This window comes from Mobula hypostoma, chromosome 10 (assembly GCF_963921235.1).
Source record: "Mobula hypostoma chromosome 10, sMobHyp1.1, whole genome shotgun sequence".
NCBI classification, from domain to species: Eukaryota; Metazoa; Chordata; class Chondrichthyes; order Myliobatiformes; family Myliobatidae; genus Mobula; species Mobula hypostoma.
The window spans coordinates 120,142,554-120,158,358 of record NC_086106.1 but is presented as its reverse complement, the minus strand read 5'-3'; the positions used below and the strand labels follow the sequence as shown (position 1 = coordinate 120,158,358).

Here is a 15,805-nt window from a genome sequence, read left to right as displayed (position 1 = left end):
GTATTCATATCCTGCTTGAACTTAATCTCCTAGTAATCTCTTTAACTCCTGTCATCTACAAGCTTCCACTTCTGTGTGTTTGCACTTAATTTCCACCACTCTGGTATGGGAGCAGTCGCTAAGTTCTGATGTTCTTTCTGTAAGTCGTTCTTATTGTTTACCTTTTTCTGCTGTTATTCTCCTTAATATCTGTTGCATCATATCTTTATTGTTGAATTCTATGCCATAGTGCTCCTGTGATCCTCTTAATATTTCTATTACAAATCAATTTATGCATATATTTAGTGGTTTATGTACAGAGCCCAATAAACACTTATGTAGAATAAGTAGAGCAGGTAAAAAAAATAAGAAAAATAAGCTGATTCTGGTTTTGTCCACAAATTGGAATTTTACAAGCCACACCAATTTTATTGTATGTAGATTGTGTTAAGTTCTGGTTTCCTCATTACAGGACAGGACTGACGTGGAAGCTTTAGAGAGCGTGTGAAGGAGATTTGCCAGGATGTTGCCTAGATTAGAGAGCATAGTTTATGAGCGAGCTAGGGCTTTTCTCTTTGGAGAGGAGGAGGATGAGAGGTAACCTGATAGAGGTGTACAAGTTCATAAGAGGCATAGATAGAACAGGCAGCCAGAGAGTTTTACCCAGGATGGAAATGACTAGTATGTGGGGACATACCTTTAAGGTGTTTGGGGAAAAACGTGTGAGGGGAATGTCACAGGTAGGTTTTTTTTTAAACACAGAGAGTGATATGTAAGTGGAACATGCTGCTGGCTGTGGTGGTAGAGGCATTTACTTTAGGGGCACTTAAGAGACTCTTAGGCATGTGGGTGAAAGAAAAATGGAGGACTGTGGGAGGAGTAGGTTAGATTGATCCGCAAGAGCTTGTACTGGGTGGTTTGTTCTGTATTCTAATGAGTTAATGTTGAAAGTTGTTCCATAAGTAGCTTATTACTTTATTTACTAGGTTAAGTACAACCATGACTAGGTCAGAGATTAACCTACCAAAAAACATTTTGCTGATGATATAAACTCATTTGTAATCACTGAAAATGGGACAATCTTTTGCCATTTTGTTTGAAGAGTTTATGTGCAACCTTGGTCATATCACGCCATTGTTTATCTGTCAAAGATTGAGATCTCTTTGATTTGTTCCAGTAGGTTGTTCCTTACGTTCAGCACTGAGTTATTTTGGCATCTCTTTGAATCAAGTTCGATCCATCCCAAGGGCAAAGTACATCTCATCTCTCCCTAGAGGCAATTACTAGTTTTTCCCAGAATAGCTGTTTATATGATTAATGAGAATGTCCTTCCAAGCTATAATCATGTGACTCAAGTCCTGGTAATCCTGAAAGTGATGTTGTTGCCAGTAACCAGGCTCTGTTTGGCGCAGATACTCTGGACTCAATTTCCACACACATGTGACTGATGTATTTGGGCAACTTCAAATATGCTCAATCTGAAGATGCTTTTTGTAATTACACTGGTTCAATATGTAAACACAGTACATGAATCCTGCTGAAGGGGCTTGGGCCAAAACGTCTACTCTCTTTTCCTCTCTGTAGATGCTGCCTGACCTGCTGAGTTCCTCCAGCATTGTGTTTGTGTGTGTGTGTGTGTGTGTGTGTGTGTGTGTGTGTGTGTGTGTGTGTGTGTGTGTGTGTGTATGTTAGTTACTTGGGTTCAGTAGGTACAATTTTATTTGAAGTATGATTTGCATCCTTGTTCCTGTTTTGAATGCCATATCATCTTTCTCCATCCCCCAGGTAATCTGTCACAATAAGCTGTATTGTGTCTACCTGTAAAAGTTCAACATATTGTCTCCTAACATGTCATGTACTATGTCAGTATAAGTAAAATGGCGTGTGTAAAAGTGACAGTTAGTACTATAACTGTGGCATTTTTTCCTCAATTCAGTTGAGTGCATTTGGATAATAAGCTTAGGTTACTGCATCTTAATGCCATTCATGAATAATTCAGGTCCTTTAATTTTACTAAACATATTGTTCTTGTAAAATGGAAACCTGACAGCACAGAAGCCTTTTGTTTTGAGTTTGACGAAATTGCTAAAATATCCTTGTGAAATTCTTCCCTATATTTGGATCTGTTTGAGATAGTGTCGTAGCAAACCTTTAATATGTAAATCTCTGTGCTGTGTGCTCTAAAATATTTGTGGCTCTGGAATGATAAGCTTCAGTGCCTTTCAAAATGTACATGTTTATAGTTTAATTACATTCAGAATGTCATTTGGCAAAGCTAAAATTATTATTTATTAGCACAGTTTAGACTTAAATTTTATTTTCATTTTAATTGTAACTTGCTAGCTTCAAGGGAAACATGGCCTGTTCAATGAATCTTCAATGAAATTATTTACATTATAGTTGAGCACTGGCACTTGCCACATCCAGATCCCTTCATTGAGAACTTCCTGAATAGCAAGGTAACTAACTTAGCCATCAGCAAATTTAGCGACCATTGCTTTGACAACTTCCCTTAATATAAATTGTAAAAGTCGATCCCTGTAGAATAGCACTGCCCAACCAGAAAATGACAAATTTATTCATGCTCTGATTTCTGGCAATATATCTCTGCCATTGTGTTACTTCCTACATTATCTTTTGTTTTTCTTCATAGTTTTTGATGTTGCACTTTATCACGTGCCTTCTGGAAATCTTAGTACACACAGTACATATGTTTCTCCACAACCATTCTTAATCTGAACCATTTCAATAAATTGGTCAAACATAATTTCAATTACAGAAAACCATATTGACTTTGCCTGATTACACAACAAAAAAAATCAAAGTAATATATTTAATATAGCTTCTAGCATTCATCCCATGACAGATGTTGTGCTATCTAGCCTGCAGTTTCATACCTTATTTTCCTCCCTTTTTGAATAAATGAATTACATTGCTATTTTCTAATCTAATGTATCCTCTCCTGAATTATTGAAATTTTGGAAAATGTAAGTTAATGCATCCAAGATCACACTAACTAATCCATTTTAGAAAATAGTAGGAATTTCTTATTAATCTTTTAGTCATTCTTTACAGCATTTTTGTACTCCATCCAATTCTCTGATTTGCTGTCTATTTCTACATCATTATATCATTGTACAAACGTTTGTATTTTTTTAAAAAGCTTCTTAAAAATAAATGAACCACTGAATTATTTAAAACACTTCAAAGCAAATAAACCATCATTTCAATGATAAGCTCTGCTATCTTCATCAGGGTTGACAGAGTTTGTCATTGAAATGTCGGTTAAAATTGATACCTGTACCTGACTGGAAGCCTGAGAAGAATTTATTTGTTATATATACCGGGAAAGCACCAGATCCTTTTTCACTTAAAAGCAATTCAATACATTTCATTTAGTTCATAAAATGTAAAATATGGTAACAACTAATGCCAGATTCACATTGTAAGTATCTGTTGTTTTTAAATTTTTCATTGCGAAACCAAGGGTTGAAGTTCTCAGTGAAACTGCAGAATTGGTTGTCATTCCACTGCTGTACTTTGGGAGATGTTAGTTAGAATCACAGTAACAAATATTCCTGCTCACTTTGTTGCGTAGGAATTCTGAAATCCCTGATAGCTAAGTGGTGAAGTACCAGTAGTTCATGGAGGAAATTCAGGGTATAATTTTTTTCTCCTCTTGGTTGAAGATTAGGAGATATAAAGTAAGGCTTTGTTTGCAATCAGCTCACTTGTGTGAAGCAGTCATTGGTTAAATTCAAAGTAAGTTGTCTTCTTAGCCTCATTTTCACCCAATCTCATGAGTTTGCAAATATACAAGTATTTTATTTCCTAATCATTATGACAATAAGGAGGCTTATTCTTTATCACATTGTTTTCTCATATCTAATTAAAAATTGGGCTGACAGAAATTCATTTCTCAGCTCTTAATGGAAATTGGAAGTTTATTTGCACTATAATAGAAAGTTAGGTTCATTAAAAAAGTCATGGGTAAGATGAGAATGGATTCGAAAACAAAATACTCCAAATGTTAGATATCTGAAATAAGATTTAATCATCCTTGTGTGAGTATGCTTCAAATCTTTTTTATGGCACTTGCTTTGTTGAAAGATATTTGTGATCTTTATCATGGGATTGGTGAAGGAGCATCCCATTTAACTCTACCTCTAACCTATCCTGTGTCCTTCCAAGTAAGATGAGCTTCACTGCACTAGTCTGTGACAGTTTCAACCTTTCTGAAAGATTAACTTGATGTTATGAATCTCTTATTTCCTTAGTTTAATGTGTGTTAATACTTACTGTGTGTATGTGTTCAGTACAATGGCTGTCCTGTGGTCTGCATTGCAGACTTACTGCCCATTAACCCGCTGGCGTTTAGGGCAGCAATGAAGGCCTCCACCTCTGTTGGTGCTCAGGGCTTCTTTCATTGTGCCAGTAGCTTCCTCTTGGTTTTCTCTACTATCAGCCATGCAAGTCCCAGGTGGAGACTCAAGAATAGCGTCTCACACAAATATAGAAGGATTCTTCATTGCTGTTTCTATAGCAATTTTTTTTAACCAGTTAGGATTGTTAGCCCTGAGCTGAACCCCCAAACCTGGTGGACTGGTGAACCGGTGGTCCACTCTTAGTCTGGCCTCTACCCTTTGACCTGTTTGGCATGACTAACCCTACCAAGAGCCAAAGCACAAGGCCCTGACCCCCGCCGACAGAGCTCTCTAGGTCTACAGGCACACAAGCCTCCAAACCCTGTGACAAGGTTGTAGTCCCTTGGAGGTGCATTGCTAAGTTAAAACATTTTTCCAGTATTTGTATGAGACATTTAACTAGGGTTCTGCCTGATCAAAGCTAATACTAAAGCAAAATGGTGTTGAAATTAATTCGCCAGTCCTGATGAAGGGTCTCAGCCTGAAACGTCGACTGCACCTCTTCCTAGAGATGCTGCCTGGCCTGCTGCGTTCACCAGCAGCTTTGATGTGCGTTGCTTCAATTTCCAGCATCTGCAGAATTCCTGTTGTTTGAAATTAATTGTATTGCTTCTATTGATTTATACTTTTTCTAACACCCAAATGAAAGAGCATTGTATTTATCATTGATTTTAAACTAACTTGTGTAGAAATCCCTTGATTAAATACAAAGATAAGTACCATGATCCCTGCCATTGGGCTCGTAAGATCAATTTTAAGTGCTTTTTGGGAGAAACAGAATTAAAGCAGATTGATTGTGAGAATGTAGCAGGTGCGCAGTCAGCTGATTGATAGTGCAGTGAATCGGTTGGGCCTCACCCTTATGTGCAGGTGTTTGAGTGCACGTTTTGGCTTGGAGGGCGTGGTTCTTCAGTCCCCCACTATAAGTTGCCTAGCATGTACCATTACTAAGACAACTCAGTAAAATGTTTAAGTTTGCTACTCTGTTGTTGTTCGTGCTCCGCACATACGCAACAAAAAATTTGATCACCAGAATCAATACAGCTGAGTGGGGTATGAAAAATAATTGTGTCCTGCATTATTGTCCCTGTTGTTTTAACAGGTGCTTTGGTGGACCAGGCAGTGTTTGAAGAATTCATTAGAAGTCACCTTCCTCAGCTGACTGACCACATGACAGATATGACTTTCTTCTCATCTGTTTCCTTGTCCTGGTTTCTCACTATCTTCATTTCTGTGTTGCCCATCGAGAGTGCAGTGAACGTCGTCGATTGTTTTTTCTTCGATGGTATAAAAGCAATCCTACAGCTGGGCCTGGCCATTCTAGATTATAACATGGACAAGCTGCTACTCTGCAAAGATGATGCTGAGGCAGTCACCATTTTAAACAAGTATGGAATTTAAAACCTTGTAGCCTTCATCAAGAGTTATTCTAGAAACTGTTATGGATTCTAGTTCAAGTATTTATAATAGTACCACCTACTTAATCTAGGAATTATGCTATTCTGCCAAATGGTAGTAATGAGGATCTGGTGACAATTGTGTGTACTTCAGGAAAGATTTCATAATTTATATGCACGGGCATTTATCCAGATGGTGGTGATTCTATGGAATTCATTGTCACAGACAGATGTGGAGCCCAAATCATTGGGTATATTTAAAGCAGAAGGTGATTTGTTCTTGATTAGTAAGGGTGTCAAAGGATATGGGGAAAAGGCAGAAGAATTGGTTGAGAGGGATAATAAATCGGCCGTGATGGAATGCAGAGCAAACTCAATGGGCTGAATGGCCTATTCTGCTCCTATCAATCCGAGATCCACCCTTGTCCACTTTCATTTATTTCCCTTCCATTGCCACTCCTTGCGTCATCACGCAGAACTCACTCAGATGCTTTTTAGTGCTCTCATCTTTCTTAGTGTTTCTATGTGCCTTCATAATTTATGAGCGGCAGGTTGTGGTGGGAAAGCACTTCAGCCAAAATGTATAACTGACCTACAAGTATTCAGCATTGATTTACTTAGATGTCCACATTGATGTCCACATTCACTTCATAATTGACTTTACTCTCTTGCAGCTATAAATACAGTGCCTTGAAAATGTATTCAGCCCTCACAACTATTTTCACATTTTATTGTCTCATTTTCTAAATTTTAAAAATATTCAATTAGAATTTTTGAGCTAACGTATAAATTATGCAACATGTCAAATGAAAAGAAAAATTCCAAAACCTGTCAACAACTTACTAAAAATTTAAAAACCAAAATTGTGAGGCTGAAAAATGAATCCTCTCCTTTGTAATTACTACATTAACTCCACTCAGGTGCAATATACAGTATGACCTCAACTCACCCAATTTGTTGACGTGGAAAACTGGAGGATCACCTGTTTTCAATGAATTCACTTGTGTTGAATACATCCACAATGAATGTACTTGTGTTGTTTGTAGAGCTTTCATAGAGAGAAGGAAGCTTAAATTTGGATCCATTGTCAATGAATATTTGTAGAGTTTATCTAGGAAATATTTTGTGATTTATAAAGTATGATTTGATAATACTGGTTAAAATGTGATTAGATGCATCTTGCCTTTAATACGGCTTTAATACCTCTTTTCAGTAAGGAATATAAAATTGCTTTGTAGATTTTTTGATAACGTCACCAACAAGGATAGCCCTTTACCACCAATGGTGCACCATCCTGTTCTAGATTGTGATGACAAGCATCCTCATCCTAAAGTGGACATAACTGAACTTATCCGGGAATCTTATGAGGTAGGTGAAAAGACTGATGTTCCCACTGTGTGATAATATAATTTCGAAATGTTCTGTAACGCCAAGAAGCAGTAGTCACTGACCCTTGGGGAAAACGAGATGTTAGAATCTCTTCTGACAGGACCCGGCTTTGTGAATGTGGGTTTGATTTTTGACATTTAAGAGATGTTTAGAAAAGTATATGCATGGGAAGGTATGAAGGACTTTGGTCCAGGTGCGGGTCATGGGAATAAACAGAATAACAGTTTGGCATGTGAATGCAGCAGGCCAAGCAGCATCTCTAGGAAGAGGTACAGTCGACGTTTCAGGCCGAGACCCTTCGTCAGGACTAACTGAAGGAAGAGTTAGTAAGAGATTTGAAAGTGGGAGGGGGAGATCCAAAATGATAGGAGAAGACAGGAGGGGGAGGGATGGCCTGGCCTGCTGCGTTCACCAGCAACTTTGATGTATGTTGCTTGAATTTCCAGCATCTGCAGAATTCCTGTTGTAACAGTTTGGCATGGACTAGATGGGCCTAAGGGCCTATTTCTCTGCCGTAGTTCTCTGACTAACCCACAAAAGTGTGTGGAAAGTGCTGAAGTTAGAGGCCACAGTGGTTTATTTAATCTACAGAACGGTGCTAATGTGTGAAAATGAAAAATAGCTCTTCCTTGAACAAGAATCTTCACATATAAAGTTCTCCAGTTTTCATAAATAAAGATGAAATTTGTCTTGACCTGTCGAGCATTTCCCAAGATTTTAGATGAGGGATAAATATCAGCTAATTCCCCTGACTCTTTGTAAAAGTAAATCAATGGGATATTTTGTGTTCACTTGAGAGTTTAGTGGGTCGTTGTTTTAAAATCTGGTTTCAAAGAGCTGGATCTAACAGTGCAGCACACACTCAGTACTGCAGTGTGTACGTTTGGATTTTGGTGTGGGACTAGAATTTCAGACTAGAGATGAGCGCTACCTCTGTGCTATTGAATAGTTTGTTAAAATATGCATGCAATTTTAGTTTTTTTTAAGCTCTGTTATAAGATGGAAAATGTAGCTTGTACATTTGTTGGAGGTTTTGAGTGGCTTATTAATAAAAGATACTTCTGATTCCATGGGATTGAACGCCTATAGTATTTGTTCTTGTAATGGCAGGTTGCTGTTGCAATTAGTTCACTTGCTGATTTTTGCTTCCCTCCCTTGTGTATCTGTCCTCCCACTTTTATGCAGTTAAGATCCAGAGATCTTTAAAACTTCAATGACTTGATAGTCTTCAGTCCTTTCTGTCTGCATTGACTGACTTTCCCATTTTTTCTTGCGTGTATTCCATTAATCAATAAAAGTACAAACGTTTGTACATTCATATTAATATATTTCCCGTAATCTACCAGGTTAAATCACAAACCATTACTTCATGTCTTTATTGTAGATGATGAGGGGAAAAAAACTTTCACTTTTAAACACTGCTAAAGTATTTTAAATCTCTTTATTCCAGAAATATGGTGAGGTTCAATCAATGGAAGTTGAAAGTCTGCGACGTAGGAGCAGGTTATATGTCATTCAGACTCTAGAAGATACTACAAAACAAAATGTGGTAAATTTTTGTTTTCCTTTTAATGAGTGAATACATAATTAATATATTGCTTTTTTATTACATGCTGTGATTATTTTACTTAGTAGAGGTTTTAGAGGGTTCTTAGTTCAAGTACTTTTGATATTTTATTCAATCCTCAGTATAGGGATAATTTGCACTTTTGGTAATTGTTATATCTGAACTGCTCCTGAAAAGGTGATAATGAGATGTCGTGAATTGCCATAGAACCTGAAAAACCAGTTGTGAGTTTAAAGTGTTCTTTGAAAATTGGTTGAATCTGCACTATGTTAAGCACTTATGGTTTGCAGCAGTGATATCTGGTTGCCCAGAGGAACACTTGCAGTGGCATTCTGAGGTAGAGGAGATTGGGTTCAATAGCAATGATTATTGTGTCATATATGACAAAGTTGAGGGAGAATCTGTAGTTTATCTCTGGTTTCTTTTTGACTTCACCTTGTGGTTTTTGGTGCCTTTGGTGGAGAGCATGACCTCATTGACTGACTTATCTGCATTCACTTAAGCCTACTGTTCATAAAGTGGAAATCCTGTGATCAGGAAACGTCTGTTTTCACCACTTGATCATTAGAATGGAAATTAGATTCTTGTGTATGATTTGGAAGGAATCATTTGAATGAATCCTAACAAGTAAATGCTTTCAATGAAAGTTAGAGAACCTACTCTAACCAATACTGGTCAGATTCTTTAATCAGAGTATGCAGAGAAAAACAAAATAAACACTGCAAATGCTGGAAACCGAAGCTAAAATTCTAGCATCCTTCACCTGGGAAGTCAGCAGTTGTGGAGAGAGAAGCAGTTAATGTTTCATGCTGATGGACTTCTATCAATTTGAAACTTGGTTAAAAATTCAGATCAAAAAAGTTCATTGACCTGAAACATGATCTCAGTCGTTTTCTCTCTCCACTGATACTGTCTAGCTTGAGAATTTCCAGCATTTTTGTTTTAATCCATTGTGTACCAGTAAGGTTTTCATTACTGAGAAAGTCATTCCTCTTTCTTTCTGCCTCTTGTCACCTTGGTTGCTCTCTTTTTCTATTTTAATGATGGCTCCAGTGCTGTAATAAGACCACAGGTGAACAGGCTGTTTTTCGCTAAGCTGTGCTCTGCTGCTTGGCATCTGTAATGTGCTACCATATCAAGGAAAATCTGTCAAGCTTTTCCAGATTAGCTTGTGATTCTTACATGTTCCTTTCTTTACATAAGAGACAACCTTTACACAACCTTTTAGTCTAGTAATCTTTAAAAGTAAATTTACTTTCAAAGTACATATAGGTCAGCATATAAACCATGAGATTCATTTACTTGTGTGTATTCACAGTAAATACAAAGAAAAAAAAACAAATTAAATAATAATAAGCAATAAATATTGGGAACATGAGATGAAGAGCCTTTGAAAGTGAGTTCATAGGTTGTGGGAACAGTTCCATGTTAGGATGACTGAAATTGAGTGAAGTTATCCATGTTGATTCAAGAGCTTAATCATTGAGGAGTAATAACTGTTCCTGAACCTGGTGTCTGAGTCCTGAGGCTCCAGTACCACCTCCCTGATGGCATGACCTGTGACAGCGCTGTATGTAGATGTGCTTAATGGTGGAGAAGGCTTTACTCGTGATGGACTGGGCTATATCCTCTACTCTTTGTTTATGCTTTTTAGTTCAAGGGCATCGATATTTCCATACCAGGCTTTGGTGCAACTAGTCAATATACTCTCCACTGCACATCTATAGAAGTTTGTCAAAGTTTTAGATAACGTGCCAAATCTTCACAAACTTCTAAGAAAGTAGAGGCATTGCCATGGTTTCTTTATAATTGCACTTGCATGCTGGGCCCAGGACAGATCCTTGGAAATGATAATACTGAGGAATTTAATGTTGCTGACCCTCTCCACCTTTGATTCTCTAATAAGTACTGGCTGATGGGCCTCTGACTTCAGGAGGAAGAAACCAATTATCAGCTCCTTGGTCTTGCTGACATTGAGTAAGATGTTATTGTTGTAGCACCACTCAGCCAGATTTTCAGTGTCCCTCTATATGCTGATTCATCACCACCTTGATTTGGCTAATGACAGTGGTATTGTCAAGAAACTTAAATATGGCATTTGAGTTGTGCTTGGACTCGATCATTGGTATAGAGCAGGGGGCTAAGCACACAACCTTGTGGTGTATCTGTGCTGATAGTGATTGTGGAGCAGATATTGTTGCCAATCTGAACTGATTGGAGCCTGCAAGTGAGGAAATTAAGGATCTGGTTGGGTGTCAAGGCCTTGGTCTCAGAGCTCATTGAGTAGTTTTGAGGAGATGATGGTATTGAATGCAGACATGTAGTCAATTTTAAGACATCCTGTGTAAGCATCTTCGCTATCCAAGGTTGAGTGAAGTGCCAATAAACTGGCATCAACTGTTAACAATCTTTGCAGGCAGTTGCTCTGTCCAACATAAGACTGTAAGACATAGGAGCAGAAATAGGCCATTTAGCTTATCGCGTCTGCTCTGCATTCCATCATGGCTGATTTATTATCCCTCTCAGCCCACTGCATTCCCAAGCCTTTTTTCAGTAACCTTTGACACCTTGGCTAATCAAGGACCTATCAACCTCCACATTAACTATACTCAATGACTTGATCTCCACAGCTGCCTCTGGAAATTATTTCACAAATTCACCAACCCCTGGCTAAAGAAATGCCACCTCCTTTCTGTTCCAAATGGATATCTCTCTATTCTGAGATGATATACTCACACACAATAGGAAACATCTTCCCTAAATCCACTCCATCCAGACCTTTCAATATTTGATAGGTGTCAATGAGATCCCCTCCCATTCTTTTAGACTCCAGTCAGTACAGACCCAGAGGCATCAACACTCTTCACATGTTAACCCTTTCATTCCAGGAATAATTCTCATGAACCTCATCTGGACCCTTTCCAATGTCAGCATAAATTTTCTTAGATAAGGAGCCCAAAACTGCTATCAATACTCCAGGCACAGTCTGACCAATGCCTTATGAAGCTTCAGCATTACATCCTTTGAGGTTAGGTCATAGAGTATATTTAAAGCAGAGGTTGATAGCTTCTTGATTACATAACAATAAATAAGGCATTTTATTAATATTCGTGACGGCATGGTGATCAATGCTGTGTGTTTATTACCTGGTTAATCCTTATCTTGTTTTCCTCAGAACTATTTATCATTTAGTATGGCATAAATTTCTAATTGTATAACTGCGGTGGTGATGGTTACACCTTAGTTCATGAAATCAAATATTTTTGACCTGCAGTATTCTGCTTAAATCCCCATGAATTGTAAAAAGTGAGATATCAGAGTGATAGTCACAGCACTGAAATGGTCCTTCACACCAACCGGTCCATGTGACCAAAATGCCAATCTAATCTAGTCCCATTTGCCTGCATTTGACATGTATCCCTCTAAACCTTATCTATTGATATACCTGTCCAAGTTTTTAAATATTAATGTATTTGCCTCATCTATTTCCTCTTGTTCTGCTTAGAATTATAACTTTACTAACCGGAAAGTTGATTTAAAGAAGTAAATTACCTTGATCTGTCCTGATTAAAGTTCAGCTGTATTATACATCTGATGTTATACTGCATTCTGATTTGAATATGCTGTCCTCTGTTTAACAATTTGAACCCTTTTGTCTGTGTTTAGCTGCGGGTTGTATCTCAGGAAGTGATGTTCAGCTCTAAAGATTTGGAAGACCTCTATGAGCTATTTAAGGTAAGTCAAACATGAGAAAATTTGCAGATACTGGAAATCCAAGCATCACACACAAAATGCTGGAGGAACTCAGCAGGTTAGACAGCATTTATTGAAAAGAGTAAACAGTCAATGTTTTGGGCCAAGATCCTTAATCAGGACTGGAAAAAAGATGAGAAGTTAGAGCAATAAGGTGGGGGGAGGTGAGGTAGAAGTACAAAGTGGTCGGTGATAGATGAAACCAGGAGCGGGGGTGAGTGAAGTAAAGGGCTGGGAAGTTGATTGGTGAAAGAGATAAAAGGCTCGGGAAGGGGGAATCTGATAGGAGAGGGTAGAAGACCATGGAAGAAAGGGAAGGGTGAAGAGCACCAGAGGGAGATGATAGGCAGGTAAGGAGATAAGGTGAGAGAGGGAAACCAGGAAGGGGGAAAAAGGCAATTACAGAAGTTTGAGAAATTGAATTTCATGCCATCAGGTTGGAGGCTACCTAGACAGAATATAAGGTGTTGCTCCTCCAACCTGAGTGTGGCCTCATTGCAGCAGTAGAGGAGGCCATGGCCTGATGTGTCAAAATGGGAAGTAGAATTGAAATAGGTGGCCAACGGGAGATCCTGCTTTTTCTGCGTGGGTGCTCAGCGAAGCGGACTCCCATCTACGTCAGGTCTCACTGATATACAAGAAGCCACACGGGGAGCACCGATATAGTAGATGACCCCAACAGATTCAGAGGTGAAGTGTTGCTTCACCTGGAAACACTGTTGGTGCCCTGAATAGTAGTGAGAGAGTAGGTGCAGGGGCAGGAATGACATTTGTTCTGCTTGCACAGATAAGTACCGGCAGGGAGATCAGTGGGGAGGGATGAATGGACAAGGGACTTATGTTAGAAGTGATCCCTGTGGAAACCACTAAACTCAAAAAAAAACAAAAAAACAAACCAGCTATTTCCTCTATGCTGTCAGGATAACCAACACCTCCACCCATTAACCCTCCCCACCACACCCTACTACCACTATATCCACGTAGGCCACTCCTCCACAGTCCCTTCATCATCCCCACCATGCACTCACTTTACGCTTACACTTCACACCTCATAGCTACACTTACAGTCACTGTTCTGTTGTGTTTTCTGATGCCCTGCTGCTACTTAGAAGAGTTCCTTTTGCCAAGAGTTACTTTGTCAAATTATTTCCTATCAGTATAGATACTCCTGCAACTAGTGTCAGTTATGTATATACAATCAGTCTTTGTATACAAGCTAATCTTGTGTATATATGGCCACACTTAAAAAGTTACTTGTACATAGAGTTTTATAGAATTGCTTTTATATTTATATTCACTGTGATTAATTTTTTAATCGTTATTGTGTTTTTTATGCTGCATTGGATCCGGAGTAACAATCGTTTGTTCTTCTTTACACTCATTATACTAAAGGATGACAATAAGCAGTCTTGAATCTTGGATCTATAAATTGTTGGAATAGTTTAGTTATATTCTGTCACACCTTTTGTACTCTGATTAAATGTGTAAGATCTTGCAACAAGCAGACATATGCTTGTCCTATCTTTAAAAATGACGCCTGAAAATGTGGCACTTTAGAGACGTGCTAGATCGGGCCTTCACATCCTTTAGGATAAAAACCTGTGACTCAAGGACTCACTTAGCTGCTGTCATCAATCAAATACTTGTTCAAAAATCAGTATTTTCTGTTGAACTGAAACTAATCTGATCGCTAACAATTATTTGATGCTTTTTGACTGCCATTTGTTAAGGTTGGTGTATTGAGTTGGAAATAACTTTTGTTACATAGCAAGTATCAATTTAGCAATACTCATGGTGGAGATAAATATACTGAATTTACTCCTTGAAACCCCTGATAATGTTTCTGTACGTAAAACCCCTTCTCCTGTACCTGCTATTTTAGTCTCACTATTTTTGATTGTTGTTCCTTTCAGTGCCAAAGCCCTAAATTCCCCAATCCTTTGCCTAAATTTTTTCACCTCAGTTATCATATTTTCTTCAAAGTCTCCCCCATTGACCAGGCTTTTTCAAGTTCAATTTCAGGTTTAGTTTATTGTCATTCAGCTGTACACATGTATATCACCAAATGAAACAACATTCCTCCAATCCAAGGTGTTCAATACAGTATGTATGTAAGGCATCAGTTAGTCTTGCGAGACCATGGATCTGCGCCTGGAAAGTCTTCACTCTCCAGGGCGCAGGCCTAGGCAAGGTTGTATGGAAGACCGGCAGTTGCCCATGCTGCAAGTCTCCTCTCTCCATGACACCAATGTCCAAGGGAAGGGCATTAGGACCCATACAGCTTGGCACCAGTGTTGTCGCAGAGCAATGTGTGATTAAGTGCCTCGCTCAAGGACACAACACGCTGCCTCGGCTGGGGCTGGAACTCACGACCTTCAGATCGCTAGTCGAATGCCTTAACCACTTGGTCACGTGCCCACGTGTATGTATATACTCAAACTCGCACATATTCAAAAAAAGTAATATTGTACATAAAGTAATATTAGCACAAATAAATTAACAATTAATAAGGTGCATGCTCAATACAAATTTAAAAAGTAAACAGTATAATGCTACAGCTCTTCATAAGTGATGTGACCTGGGTGGTGGCAGGGAGTTCAGTAGTCTTATGGCCTGAGGGAAGGAGCTGTTTTCTGTCCTTACAGTTCTTGTCCTAATGCTGAGGTACCTCCTGCCTGATGGTAGGGGGTACGTTATCATATCATACTTACTGAGATGCTGGATATCATATGCTATTTGATTAAACCCTTGTGAAGCACCCTATGACATTAGCATTTTACATCTCCATAGATGCTTTATAAATTCAGATTGTCAGAGTTCCTCATCTTCTATTGAGTCTCAACTACCAAAATCATCTGTGCCCATCCATATAGTTCCAAAGAGAAGGAACTTGCTTTGAGTATTTGTATTGCCACAGGAGTCGAAATCAAAAGTAACACACACAAAATACTGGAGGAGCTCATCAGGTCATGCAGCATCTATATAGAGGAATAAATAGTCAACATTTTGGGCCAAGACCCTTCATCATTCCAGTATTTTATGTGTGTTACTCTGGGTTTTCAGAATCTGCATTTGTATCTTTACATGAACTTAGTAAATTCTTCTGTCATATAAATGCTTTTAACTGCATTTATATTCTTTTAATATTTAAAAGAATACAAGAAACAAAGAGGAGTAGGCTATTTGGTCCATCATGCATGTTCTGCCATTCAACAGGATCTTTTACCTCTTTGCTGCTTTACGGCACCAGATCCAGATCTCTTGATTTGCTTGACACCTAAAAGTATAATCAGTCT

The 15,805-nt window shown here is 38.5% G+C and overlaps 1 protein-coding gene across 2 annotated transcripts in view; it reads left to right on the top strand.

Moving 5' to 3' along the window:
• Window positions 1–15,805, top strand: part of tbc1d8b (TBC1 domain family member 8B) — a 107,406-nt gene that overhangs the window by 54,031 nt on the left and 37,570 nt on the right. For both annotated transcript variants that reach the window (XM_063061123.1, XM_063061124.1), the window contains exons 12-15: window positions 5,506–5,791; window positions 7,039–7,168; window positions 8,640–8,738; window positions 12,423–12,491. In XM_063061123.1, the coding sequence (XP_062917193.1) occupies window positions 5,506–5,791; window positions 7,039–7,168; window positions 8,640–8,738; window positions 12,423–12,491 (584 nt within the window). The remainder of the gene's footprint in view (window positions 1–5,505; window positions 5,792–7,038; window positions 7,169–8,639; window positions 8,739–12,422; window positions 12,492–15,805) is intronic.